Genomic DNA, 14,714 nt, shown 5'->3' with positions numbered 1-14,714 from the left:
AAAGAGATATGATAATAATCCGAAATTGATAACCAATTCTGCATGTTGTGACCACACCAAGATAATGGACAAGAAAATATTCAACTTAATTACTTCATAGTTACCTTCAGCAGTAAATGTGACATTAATTATACTGGTTTCTTTTATTTCATTGAGAGGTTTAAGTGAAAAGTAATCATTCAAGTAGAGTTTAGAAAAGTTTAAGACAAGTTCAAAACAGAGCTCCTGCCTGACTTCTGATTTTCAGAGACACATATATAACAATCTCATTTAATTGCTGCTGGAATAACTACAGTGCCTCTTACTGAGACTGTTTTAAATTCAGTATCCTCATTAAGGGGTACAGAAATGCTCTTTCATTCCTCTACAGCACTACTGTGCTCATCTTATTTGCATTCTGACACAGAGTATAGTGCCCCCTGAAAGCACTATACTAAAACCTGTTTGTATTATCTTTCTGCAGCACAATAAGTAGTTCTACCAAAAGCAGAATATCAACAGAAATGCAACAACATAGCCCACCCTACTCTCAGATGCCCCATACCTGAATAAGTCCCTTTTAACCTTTAAACACAGCATTAAGTCAAGTCTTCCATAAATACTGGAGCAAATTCTTGCCATTAACTGTTCAGTTAGGTTAGTTAATACATACAGAATTTCCAGATCTTAAAAACCCTGGACAACCATGCTGTCATCATGGAAATTTAAGCGCCCAAAAATAAATCGGTATCTCCTCTTCCAAAACCACATATCCATCATGTCCATCGTGTACTTTTTTATAAATGGTAAAAAATCCAGCCCCCCTTCCCCTTCCTTCTCCAAAACTCCAGACACAGTCTGACTGCCCCTAATTAACTGAAGCTTACTGTTTAGCCTCACTATACCGTTACTGGTGAAAAGGAAACCAAGGGATCCAACAGCTTGCGGTTGTTAAACCTTCTGGAGTGCCTGCTGCACTGTCTTCCAAGAGACCTCTTAAGACAGTATTTCATGCCAGGCTAACAGGTGGACGATATGTTTCATATACATTTAGCTTCAAATACATCTGAATAAGCTGCTTCTGGAAGTCAGGATAGAGAGCAAAATACGGTAACTATGAAAGCATTTCCAGCATCTTAGAAGAGATAACTGGCTGAATGTGGGATAGCACTGCACACAGTTATGAAATGTTGTTAGCCCTGGAAAGTCTCCTGCTGCATTGAGTCTTAATATGTAATAGTGCTTATATGGACTGGGGTTCAACCCCGAAGAGAGCTACAAGACAAAATGAACATATCTGAAGCTTGCAAGTAGTTTGAAGAGCTGTATGGTGTGGATATCATGTAGGTATCTTCATGCCTAGCCTACACACAAGGCTTTGAATAATGAATAAAGAACAGTCATCTTACCTAACCGTAGTTCTCCAAAGTTACCGCCTCCGATTTTTTTGCCAACTCTGAAGTTAGGTCCAACCATTAACACTCCTGAACTTGAACCAGTTCCACGTGGAATATGGCCTGACCTCCCAGAAGTCCGTGGGATTCTTTCATCTGGCTTGTCCTTGTCTTTTTTTTTATTATCCATGTCAAGTTTACAGTACTCCACTTTTATTTCTTCCTCTTTTCAAAATCAGTATAAGCAAACTCCAGTTAGACAGTGTGAGTATGCAAACATCACCAGCAGAGCGCCCAGCTGGTTACTGTCAGGAAGCAGTCAACAACAGAGCATTCATCCCATTCGTGAAGTTGCTTTTGTGGTTTTTTTTTTTCCCTTGGTAGTATCTGCAGCGAAATGTATCTCCAAAATGTACGCAACCAGCAATATTTACTAGCATTTACAAGAACTCTGTTAAAGGAAAACAAAGTTATTCAAGACAGTAAAATCCTTGTACAAAGTTACATCTTCCTTTAATGTGTCATACACTTAAAATGTAACTATTATTTGCTTTACAGATCTTCTATGAAGTACAACCGCATAGTTAAAAGTCTGTTTCCAGTACACAACTGCTACAGATATTGGTGCAACTGAGATGAGCTAAAAAAAAAAAATAAATCTCAAGGCTCTATATGAAATACCCTATAAAACTACTTCCTGACTGTGAACAGACGTAAAATTGCTATTTAAACATTCATTGCATCTAATGCCAGCTCTGCAAGAGACAACAGTTCACCCAAGTAGTATCTATTTACCAAAGGAAATGCTTAAGCTACACAGTTATTTATGTTACTGAAAGATACTCAAAGTGAAAATGATTCCATTATCTTTTCTGAATTAGTTTGAGATGCATGATTTATACACTTATGACAAGGACACTACAATTCATTCAGTAACTTGTGGAACTTGAAAATGTATTTACTCAAAATATTTATTCTCTCCTGCCCCATTTAATTAGGTCATACATTTGCTTTCCCACTCCCCCCATCCACCATTCGGCATCATTGCTCAGACACTAATTCCAACAGTTTTTTCAGAAAATGCATGTTAACTTACTACTGCAATAAAGAATTAAAGAAAGCTTTCAGCTTTACCTGGCCTCTAAGAATAGTGACTGGTGTTTTCTATTTGACAACAGTGGTTTTAAAAACAAAATTGAGAATATTGGCTACTACACAGCCAAAACTTCAGGGAGATTTAAATACCTGTTCACAATTATTTTGCTACAGTTGCTTCAATATTGAGAATACATGGCAGAACAACAAAACATCCCCTGAAACAAAATAATGTACCTAGTGCTGTTTATACAGCCTTTGTTAAAGATGGTCACCAGGAGCTTATTTTCAATGGTTTGAACTGAAGATGCTGTAATTTCTCAAACCCAACTATCATGAAATAGAATTATTATTACACACATTTCAGCTTATTACCGTGTCATAAAAATCAAAGAGCCAGCAGAGAAAAAGTCATAAGAGAATATGAAGAACCACCCCAATAACTGCATCTGCTGAATCAGGGATACTCACAGAACAGCTTTAAGTAGATGATGTTTAAAAAATCACTAATCAAGAGCTGACTAAACTTCTGCTGAACAATGAAGAGCAAGCAAATTTATTTGGTGAAGAAACATGATTACTATCAAAGGGGAATTAATGACTTGTTTCCAGAACAATGACAAAACACAAATATGGGTTCCAATCCAATTAGATAAGCCTAATGCAACAGAAAAGTACGATAGTAAGTAATAAATGTAGAGGTATAATGCAAGTAGATGCATTTAAGAGAAATAATAATACAGGCACATTTGGCTGCAATGTACTCTTGCAGGCTCAAGTGATGTTAGATATCCTAAAGCAACGTTCCAAGCCAGCGACCTTGAACTAAAGAGGAAAAATTACCTTTAGTAAAGTAACACACTTCTGCTATGTATCTGGTCATCAAAATGCCAATATCTTAACTGTGGACATCAAACTAGTGTTCGTCCCTCCTCCCCCTCATCCCCATCACCCAGAGAAGGGGTTGAGATATATGATCTTTACAGATCTCTTCCAGTTGTGGTTGTACCCAGGTGGGCAGCTGAACTCCACCACAGCCACTGCCTCACTCCCCCTCCTCAGAAGAGGGGAGAAGTATGCTGGAAAAGAAAGAAAAACTCACAGGTTGAGATAAGGATAAGCTAATTAAAGGGGAAAGGAAGTGGGAAAAAATAAGCAAAGGCCACATGGAAGCACTGAGAGAAAATAAGTATGTTACTCTCTACTTCCCATCACCAAGCAGGGTTCAGCCATGTCCTGGGAAGCAGGGCCTTGATACGCCTAGTGGTTGTTTGAGAGGACAGACATCTTTATAACAAGAGCCCCCTCTTTCCCCTTTCACATGTTTTATTGCTGAGTGTGACACTATATGGCATGGAATATCCCTTTGGTAAGTTTAGGCAAGCTGCCACGGCCATGTTGCCTCCCATCCTCTTGCCCACCCTCCTATAGCCTTGGTGGGGGTTGGACAGAGTCCTGATGCTGTGCCAGCACTGCTCAGCAACAGACAAAACACTGGTGTGTGATACCTGGGCTGTTTCAGCTATACATGCAGAGCCCAGCACGGTATGGGCCGCTGCAGGGAAAGTTGACTCCATCCCTGCCAGACCCAGCACGCCAACCCAAACCATTCTACGATTCTCTAACCGCTTACCAATTACCATCACAGACAAAAGATACAACTTGCGAAAAATTAATTTATAGCCAACTAAAAATGAACTAAGGTGGTGAGAAATAAAAATTCCTACCTCCTGCCCCTATTCTTCACAGGCTCAATTTCACGCATTTGTTCTCAACTCCTCTAACACCTCACCCCACACCCTGAGCAGTGCAAGGGGCTGGGAAAAAGGTCCTGTGGTCAGTACACAGCAGATCCTCTCTGCTACTCTCCTCCTCACATTTTTCCTCTGCTCCACTATGGGCCCTGCCCATAGGCAACAGATCTTCAAGAACTGCTCCCACATGGCTCCATACCACGGGGTCCATCCCCCAAGAGCCAACAGCTCCAGCACAGGTCCCACAGGCGGCAGCTCCCCCCTTAGCAGCGAGCAGCAGTCCCCCTGCAGCCCATGGGTCCCCCATGGAGCAAATCTCCACGCTGCAGCCCCCCTGTGGAGGAGCCCCCGGTGGAGCAGGTGGATGTGGCCTGGAGGGGGCTGCGGCCCACGGAGAGCCCCCGGCTCGGAGCTGCAGCCTGTGGAGAGGAGCCCACGCAGGAGAACTTCTGCTCCGTGCCTGGAGCACCTCCTGCCCTCCTTCTGCACTTGCTGTCCACCTTCTTGGTGACTGCAGGGCTGTCTCTCTCACATTTCTCTCGCTCCACTCTTCCTCAGCTGCTGCACAGCAGTTTTTACACATTCTAAAACGAGATTTCCCAGGGGGGCACACACACTTGGCTGCTGGGCTCAGCTGTGTCCTGTGGTAGGGTCACTGGAGCTGGATGGAGCAGCTGTGTCCAGCACAGGGCAGCCCCAGGCCTCTTCTCACAGAAGCTACCCTGCAGCTATCTGCTGTCAACGCCTTGTCACAGATAACCAATACACTTAAAAAAACAATGTTCATGTCTTTCAGATATGTGACACTCCAAAAAATAAAGGTAACTGCTTTCTAAAGCAGCAAGCGCTTTCAGTAGAAATAGTCTACCACAGAGTTTTCAATTTCATCTACTTCCAAATTTTTTTGTATCCACACACAGATTTTGCCAGGTATGCTGCTTTACATAAACTAAAATTAGCACCTTTCATCAGATTTCCGCTAACTGAACACAATAAGATCATTACATTTTTAACACACTATGTCAGAAGGAAGACACTTATGCATTCCTATCAGAGTTTCTGCAGGATACAATACTTGCTAATAAAATAATCTGCAGTTAATTTGACATATGGAGATCACTTCAACTTTCACCACACAAGTTCCTGTACAACATTTTATGAAATATCTACCTTAAAATTACAAAAGACATTAATGGTTTTGTTTGTTTTTATTTATATTGCACTTACCTATGAAAGAATAATGCTGCTCATGCCAATCTCTCTTCTTCATCATAATGCTCCTTTTTTAAAGGAAAAGCACTAAAAGGAAATATATATATGCAGCATTTGCAATTACTTTGGCATTCAAATAGTCCTGATGTAGAATGCGTATAAAGCATGTTATGGGGTTAATTGCATTAGTCTTCCCAAACTGTTAGAGAAGACCCGGAAGACTTTTTCAAAGACTCTACATAATATATAAGGCTTGTCTGCAACAAAAGCCATGAACAACAAAAAAAAAAATCAAAATTGTACTGCACAGCAAGAAAAAATAGCTATTAGTTACAAATTAAGTCTTCAATTCATATAGATGGAAGATAGAAAGTGAAATGAGACTGTAAGGAAGCAATTAACTGTCATAGAAATGCAAAGTTAATATGAGCTAATAGAGGTTTTATTTATTTGATGGAATGTAACAAATATTCCCAAGCATTGTAAAGAGATCACCTAAAAAGCGGGGAAAGGAGTGATAAAGACAAGCAAGAGTATTGAAAACAATAGCTAGACACATTTCAGCTGACAGAAAACAGTCTTACACCTTACACCTGCTGAAGTATAAAAGGAACCTAGGATTCAGTTTTAGAAACAGAAATTAAAATTGACAGTAAAAGACAGACAGGCTTCTGGTCCCTGTCAATATACTGCTTAGATTTAGAACACATGGTCACATCCACCCAATAAATATAAAACTAGCCATTAGACTACAGTAATGTAATCCTGAAACAAAATCCCCATTTTAAGGAAGAAGCATATGAGAGCAACTGCATTTGCTGGCTACACAGAGAATTACATACTTCTGCCAATACTGCTTTACATCGGCTGAAGTATGAAGTCAAAGGCAAAATTTAATAGCAAAACTAGGTTGACCACCATGCTGGAATGGCCATACCAACTCTGAAACTACAGTAGTTATTCCCACTAAAAGAGGGTTTGGCTCTGTGCTCTGCACCATGATAGGAACCTGTTGTTATAGTTTATCTACACATTACTTCTTTCAAACTTTTTGCTCTTGATGTTACAACTTCAATAATGTTATATCTAAATACAATAGGTGATTAAATGTTTGTTCACCAAAGTCAATGCAAGGATTACAAAGACCATTTCCTAAAGACTCTACTGTCTATAGTTAGATGATCGTTTCGTGATAGTTCTCAGCCTTCTCTTCAAATATTTCCTTGAGAGAACATTTTTACTCTACAGAACTGCTTTGCGCATTGCTGATTTGCTTGCTTATATAATCAACAAGGAGTTTCCAACTCAGAAAACGCAGCTTGTTTAAACGCTTGTTTTGCACACTCTACCAAACTAAATTCTACATACACAAAAAGCTGAGTTTTTTAATGAAACTACACAGATGTACACATAAAAATGAGCCTCAACTCACCACTACATTCATATTTTTTTTTAAATTCATGTTTTGCAGTAGGATAATCTGAAGAACCCAGAATACTGAAAATTCCCTAAGAATTAGACATACAGAAACTGGAAATGAGCAAATATCTCACTTCCAAATGAATTCACTGTGGGAAAAAGTTCTGTATTTTTTTCTTCTGACAGATCATGACCTTTGAACTACTTACAAGTATGCACTTAAACATCAAAAGAAAACAGTTTGAAGAAAAGGTACTGAAACAAAACACTGTAATACTATACACATGCTGAATAAATGGATGAGTTAACAAAAAAAACGGTCTGTCTTTTGTTGCATTATACACTCAGTATAGTCAGCAGCTTTGCTGCTATTGTTCCAAGTTCACACACCACCCAAAAGGAACACATCATACATTAAGCAAACACATGCTGGTACAGAAAGTCTGTGAAGCAAAACGATCCTTCCCTGAACCTACACTGGAGAAATTTTAAGTCCTCCTAATCTTTTCATCCTTGAATCAGTATTCATAACCTCAAAGCATTGCAACAACAGCTATGAGAAAAAAGGAAATCATGCAAGGCTACAAAAAAAAATGATCAAATCTCCCAATCACTTGTATTAAAAGTTCTCATTTTTCAAGTTCACTGGAAATGACCATCAGCTGTTTAGGTTGCACCACTACCAAAGATCTCACACTAACACTCAAACAATTTCTTTCACATTTACAGGTTAAAAAGAAAAATCTCAGACTCACTCAAGAGAGCCAGCTGGGCTAACAACTTTAAAGTGCCATTAAATTTTATCACCACTGGGGTGTTTCTAATATCTTGCACAGCCACACTCAACAGAACATGACGTAAGAAAACACTGCTCAAAGTCAGTTTTAGGGTCAAAGTCTAATCACAGCCAGTGTCACGTTGCTAAAATTAAAATTCTAATACAGGGGTTGACACTCAAGAAGAGCCTACAACCAGAAAAGAGTTAGACATCCCTAGATTACAGGTGCTGCAGCAGCACCACTGTAATTACATGCAAGCTTACACGTTCTGAGGTGTATGCCAGAATATTCTCTCTCAGATACACAAATCACCTTTAAAAGGAAAAAAGCAGCCAGAAAGTTTTTATGCTCCAGATCTACTCTTTAATAAAAATATTAAGTGAACACCAAAGCTGCTAAAAAAAATTTCCCTGTCAGGAAATAACAAAGTTAAATAAAACAAACAACTGTCACTTCTCCTTTAAGTAGCATAAAGTTAAATTAAACTATGTAAGATAATGCATAATTGCAGGATCCTGTATCAGTGCTAGTATCAGTACACTGACATTTTCCCCCAGTTTTAGAAAAAGCATACAGTAGCAGAAGAGATAGGGAGAAAAAGAAAAGACTCCATGAAACAAAAAGACTGTAAAAAGCACTTCATGTTTAAGCGCAAAGCGTTTGAACGAACCACCCAAGCCGCTACCATTTTCATGTCTTCAGTTTTGCTAGTCCCTCAGAATTCTTGGTTCACAGTACTTCCACTCTCAAGGTCTCATGGTTGTTGTTGTTGTTTTGTGTTTTTTTTTTTTTTGGCATTTTCATTAGTCCAGCAGCAAAGCTCCTCCTCAAACCTTCCAGAAACGTGCAGAGAAAGTTTCTAATGCCTCTGATTTCCAACAGTGTTCCTCTAACATTACATACAGCTTTTATGAAATAATCCACCTACTCAGTAGCCCTTATTTCAAACAAAGAACAGTCCTGTTCAATTTTCAGTCTTCACCTAAATGTTACAAGTACACATAGGCAGACAGAATAACAGAATTTTACTCAACAAAACTCCTTCAGAAGTATTTAATAGTACCAAAAAAAAAAAAAATGTAATTTATACTACATGTCAGAAATCTAGATCAGATTGAGAGCTCCCTTGTGAGGCAATCAAAACACCATTCAAATATCTAATAAGCTATTTATAGTATTGTTTTTACACATTATGGAAAGATTAAGCTCTTCTTTCTAGCCTAGCCCTGGGATGACTGCATCATTTTCATTCATTTTTATAAACACGTCTCCGTACAATAGAGGACATCTGTGAAATTTCAAATTCACAACAAAAAGGTTCACAACTGAACAGCCCTTGAAACTTAATTTTCTTATATCTTAGAAACTTTTCTAAGAGTTTCTAAGCTCCAAAAACTCTTGTGACGGTATCTAAAAGGAAGAATAGCTCTAAATTGATACACAATTTACTAAGATTCAATGTTTACTTAAACTGAAAACAATCTAGTTATTAAACAGTGATTTTTTAAATTTTATTCCATTTAGAGAAATTCAAATCTTCACATGGTCTTCACGTGACCCATAAAACTAGAGCTGATGTTCCTACAGCTTATATTAAAAATAATTTCAGTTATAACTGTAGTTTTCGTTCAAATAGATGCTCATAATATTGGTACTACACCACTTTGCCAGTTGTTTATCAAGCCCCCCAAATCCCAGCCTGCCATATACAAACCCTAAAAATAAACGTTAAAAAGTTAATTGCATAACTCACATGAACATATCCAATCTGATTTTGACTTAAGAATATTATTTCTTAATTTTCCAAATCACAGAAGTAAAGACAAAATTCTTAGACAACTCAAAGATAAGGTACTGAAACATTCAGTATATAATTTCCATATATGCTACTTACTTGGAGATGAGCTTTGAAAAACAAAAACCCATTTCAGAACAATTTCTCCTGGCAATTTCTTTCTCCAGCTATCAAAATTGCTGTATCAAAATTGCTAACTACTGTATCATTACACATTTCTTGGATAGCACTGTCTAAAAGTAACCTCGACATAATGGAAACTTACTCATCAGTAACTTAATTCGATCATAACAATGTCATCTACTTGACACACAAGGGGAACAACAGTCTAACTCTTGCAAATCTAATATAGCCAATCTTTTTGTGTGTCATTTTTTAAAACTCTTTAAAAAAATTTTTTTTAAAGTTTTTTTTTTTTAAGTTAAAAAAAACCTTTTTTTTAAGCTTTAAGACATCTTATTTCTTTAGAAAACAGACTAAAGGTTTTTGGAAGAACATTCCAAATACTAACAATGGGTCATTCTTAGAGCTGAAAGTCAGAAAATTTAAAACAAACATCAAAAGGACATTTCTGGAAGTCAGAGATATTTATCTCTGTTTGGTAAAAGCTGAAATTAAATTTAACCGCTTGGTCTTCCCGTTGGCTGTTGATAACATTCATCTCTACCCAGTTACTGTTACCCGTAAACTCAAGTTGCACCACTTGTTCTCTCTCCAGATTTAGAGATGCTCAGCCTATTTAAAGAAAATGTTGAACAGAAGTAAAAAGTGCAAGTTTCATAACCTGCTCCTGAGAACCCACTCCTAGAACACTATAATGAGTATCGTTTGTTTGAGGCAATCTTGAAGAGAAAGAATGGCACAATATTTTTTACTGGACTTCCTTTTTTTTTCTTCCCCACCAGTGTAACACATTGTTTTTCCCGGTCAGTGTAACACAAGTAAGAAAATACAGGTTCAGGCTGGAGTGACACATACCTCTCATGATCCTTATCAGGCCCCTGACAGCAATCTCTACAATATTACTGCATCTTCCAGAGACTACTGCACAGTTGTTTTTTTTTTTAAACGATATCTTCATTTACATTGATATCACCTACATGTAAACTGACATACACAATACCATAATCATTTGAAAATAATTATCAACTCCATTTTAAGATATTGGAACTTCTCTAAAGCAAACCTTTATAAAGTTATAAATAATTAATAAAATTATACCGTTACATTAAAAAGCTATTGAAACAAAAAGCCTTTCCTATTTTTACATATAGAAATGCTAGCTGCTCCATGTAAGGCCACATATAAATACCTAAAATGGAAATTGCTTAGTGTCTTAAGTCAAAATGGTACTTGAGAGATTTTCTGTGCAAAACAGCACATTTTTTCAATAGTACTGTCTTCTAGGCTGCAGAGGTGGGTCATACACTGGACTAAATCACAAATTCTAGCATCACAAAGGTAATCTGCCAAGAAGCCCCTACCTCCAAAGAGCTACAGTAGTTTTCTACAAAAATATATCCCAGGCAGCCTTCCAAACACAGCAGATGAACACTTACTAGCTAATTAACACCTCATGCTCAAAGAGGAGCCAAACCCAAAAAGGTCAGTTTTAAAGCTACAGTACAGACAATCTAAGTCTGAAACGGTTTTGGAAAATACAGTTAGGCAATATAATGGCTCAGCATGAAGGCTCTCCTCTCCTGCTGCATCTGGCCACAGGTACCTGCTGCTTTAACTGCTTAATTCACAACAGACTCTGAACTTAAAGCCTGCTATAAAACCATTAAATTCACTAGCCATGCAGAAAGTACACAAACTCACTATTGAACAGCAGCTAAATTAACTCAGGATACATAAGAAAGAGGCAGAGCAAGGGAAGAGGTACAAAACTGAGCAGGCAGGAATGAGCAAGGAGAAGAAACACCTGGCAGTAAAAAGGAGGACTCTTCCAGCAGCCAGACATTAAATCAGACCAAGCACCCCGCATAATTTCAATAGCTGATGTTTCACAGTAAACTTAGGGCATCTTTCAAAGAGAAAATGTTCATAGACCTCCATAGGCTAATTACCACCCATACAGTACTGTTACCTGTGACCGGTTCACCTACTTACTGTTACCGTACATAGTTTACTGGCTTCTCAGAAATACTCAATAAATAAACATAGAAGTTACAGTGTGACAAACCACACACTTCACCATGGAATCCAGGCCCTGCTTGTCAGAAGACACCACAGGATTTTTGTACCACTAAAAAGGACATTAGCTTCCATTCTTATATTCCACATTCTCACCAGCTTAATACTTGAAGCTAACATTGACAAAGGGCATGAACTGCCACCCTGGCAGTTACACCCCTGCAATCTGAAAAAATATCCACTACAGGAAAATTACATTACATTATCAACAGATTTTAAGTAAAAAGTTATTTTAAAAAGTCTTGGTATGGTAGAAGTTGAAGAGGGTAGTAAGCTTAAAGGGAAGATCGTAAAGCATTCATCTGTATTTTCTGAATACAGATGAGTACTCTACTACTTACTAGAAGTTTCAGAAATTCATTTAAAACTACTGCTTTCAGAAAGGTAAGTCATCAAAATCATAACCACTCCTACAGTACAGACTGGTATTCTCCCTATTCTCCTAACTTTTGACTTATTTAAAAAAAAAAAAAAAAAAACAAAAACAAACTATTGTGCTTTTACTTACACTAATACTTAGCTTAAATAAACACACATTTTCTCCTTCACTGAATTATTTCAATTGCAGCACACAAGTTCCCAGAATCCCAGTGATATTATCTAGGATGCTACTCAGAACTAAGCATAGAAAAACAAGCTCACAAACAGCAGACTGATTTCACTGCACTGGTTCTGCAGCAGCCTTGAGGGAGTCAAAGCATCCGTACTGCCAACAATCTTCAAATTAAGGTTTGCAAGAAAGTAAGACGATCATATAAAACTTACTTTTCCGTGATTTACTAAAAGGTAAAGACCTATCATATCGAAGTCACAAAACATTTCAAAAGAATGTTAAAGGCCCAGAAACAAAGCAAACGGCACGTTGCAGTTCTTAATGCTTCTGCCTACCCTTCCAGGTTGGATTCTCCTTGAGAATATCCCATCCCATTTTCACTGCTAAATAACTCTCACGTATCATGATCCGTTTAAGCTAATCTAACGAGTCAGCCACGGAAAACCACTGAGCCACTCCCCCTCTAAGCTCTGCATCAGCTTCTCGCAACTGCGGGTTGGGTAGGACTGAGCAAAAACTCCTGCAATTAGGTTCTGGTTGAATCAGTGAGCTGTAACTGGAAAATGACACCCCTTAAAACTCCTTCCTCCCGTGATTTGCCTGTGTCATCAATTGATTTATTACCCATAGCCATTTCAAAACAAGCGGTTAAAAATAAAGACCTAAGGAGAAAAAAAAAACATATAGGTATTTCTTGTTTAAACAGATTGAAAAAGTTATATTAGCCAGTATAATTTATTAATATAAATCAGACAATTAATACAGCCAATCAATACCTCATTCTTTATAGAGATACTTTGTGTCATTACACGATACTTGAGAAAAGTAACAACTAACACTTCCCTATTTCTCACATTTGACCTATTGTTATCTCAAAGTCCAAACAAAATGAAATTTATCCTGAACACCAGGATGCTTTGTAACATTTTCTTTGTTAAAGCTCTATTTTAAGACAAAAATAAAGATGCTAAAAATACGTGTCACTTTCACACTTCTAACTTTCAAACAACTCAGCATAGTCACTATATAAGCATAAACAATCTTATTTTTGTAGGATGCAACTTTGCAGGTGTAGCTGGTACACTAAGTTTTACAACACTATCAACTCCATTAAACCTGTTTATTTCTAGAAGCTACATGATTGATGAAAAGTGAAAAAATTAGCACTGTAAGTAAATTCAGTCCTGTTAACTGCATGTTAACTGTATGAGAAAGAACTCTTTTGCAGGGTCAATAATTTTTCTTGTGGGGAAGAACAACTTTAGTAACGCTATTACGACAGTGCCTGCAAGTCTTCAGAGCACACAGGTTGCATCTCCTAACTAATCTTTAAAACCTTCATCCTGATCATGCAGGATACAGAAGATGTGACTGTATCAGAGTTGTACAAGTGTCACTGTATCAGAATTGGTAGTTCTAGATTCTGAAATTCACTTACATTTTATCAACCAACACTGCTATATTAGCAAATCAATTTGATTCAAATGTACAAGTAGCAAGACAAAAGATTCATTTCTTTAGCTGAAAATCGACTTCTGCTGATGAACCCCTCCGCTGTTTACCAGCTTATTTCAGACCAGCATAATACAATACCACTTATTTCCATTGCGATTGCTGTTTCATTTGTTGAAACTTCTGCATTAAGAAGAAACTGAGACGAGAAGGATGTTGAGGGCAGCAGAACATCTCTTAAAATTTAGTTAACAAAAAAAAAAAGGCTCCGTTTGTTTTTTAAAAGAAAACTGCGCTATCCTCACCGTGAGCTTTACCACCCCAACCCTGCTTAGGATAACCCGCACCTGCTGCACAGTTATCCGCAGCGCTCAGAGGGCGCAGGTAAGTCCTTTATCCCCACAGCATGTGCTCAACAAGGCGCTGCGCCCACGGCCAGCCCCCAGCACACACCAGGCAGCGCTCGCAGGGAACGTTTCAGAGGAAAACAGGAAAAAGAAAAAATTACAAATAAGCCAGGCCGACAGGCAGGGCAGCTCGCGGCGGGCGACTCACCGGCGAGGCTGAGACCCCCCCCCGGGGCAGGCGGCGGCAGAAAATGGCCCCCGGCCCCGGCCCCGCCGCGGCCCCGGCACCGGGCGGGCGGGCGAGAGGGCGGGGCTCACTGTGGCACCTCCCGCCCGTGCGGCAGGAGATTGGCAGTCATTCCAACCAATCGAAAGGAGGAGAGAGTCGGGGCCCGCTGAAGGGCGGAGGAAGTAGCCAATGAGAGAGGGCGTGGGCGTCGCCGCTCTGCCGCTGCCTGGGCAGCGCCGGGCCGTGAGGGGCGGCCCGCGGCCCGTCGCGGTCCCAGTCGTCGCTTAGACCGAAGTTGGCCCGAGGCTCCGCAGAGTATAAGACTTCCCATAAAAATGATCTCTGCGTTTTCACTGGGAGACTTAAAAGTGTGTTTAAAAGTTCGTTGAAAGCCCGTGTCTCGGCAGGAGGAGAGCGGGTGGGAGGAAGAAGCGCTGGAGCCCCTGCCAGACCCTGGGCATTGCTTGCCCAGACCGATTTTCAGGGTCAGTTTGGAGCGTGCTGCAT

At 39.0% G+C, this 14,714-nt stretch overlaps 1 protein-coding gene across 16 annotated transcripts in view; it reads right to left on the bottom strand.

The window, feature by feature from the left end:
* CSNK1G3 (casein kinase 1 gamma 3) overlaps positions 1 to 14,311 on the bottom strand; it is a 75,273-nt gene extending 60,962 nt beyond the window's left edge. For 7 of the 16 annotated variants that reach the window (XR_010827562.1, XR_010827563.1, XM_066987999.1 and 4 more), the window contains exons 1-3: positions 14,187 to 14,302; positions 5,450 to 5,521; positions 1,389 to 1,824 (exon numbers count right to left, since the gene is read on the bottom strand). Coding sequence is in view for 9 of the 16 variants with exons in the window: in XM_066987999.1 (XP_066844100.1) it covers positions 1,389 to 1,563 (175 nt within the window). In the remaining 7 variants the exon portion in view is untranslated. The other 9 variants (XM_066988000.1, XM_066988001.1, XM_066988002.1 and 6 more) reach the window with 9 other exon arrangements.
* Positions 14,312 to 14,714: the final 403 nt, after the last annotated feature.

Source organism: Anser cygnoides, chromosome Z (genome assembly GCF_040182565.1).
Source record: "Anser cygnoides isolate HZ-2024a breed goose chromosome Z, Taihu_goose_T2T_genome, whole genome shotgun sequence".
Classification (NCBI taxonomy): domain Eukaryota; kingdom Metazoa; phylum Chordata; class Aves; order Anseriformes; family Anatidae; genus Anser; species Anser cygnoides.
Note: the sequence above shows the minus strand (reverse complement) of the source record. Positions and strands in the feature narration are given on the sequence as shown.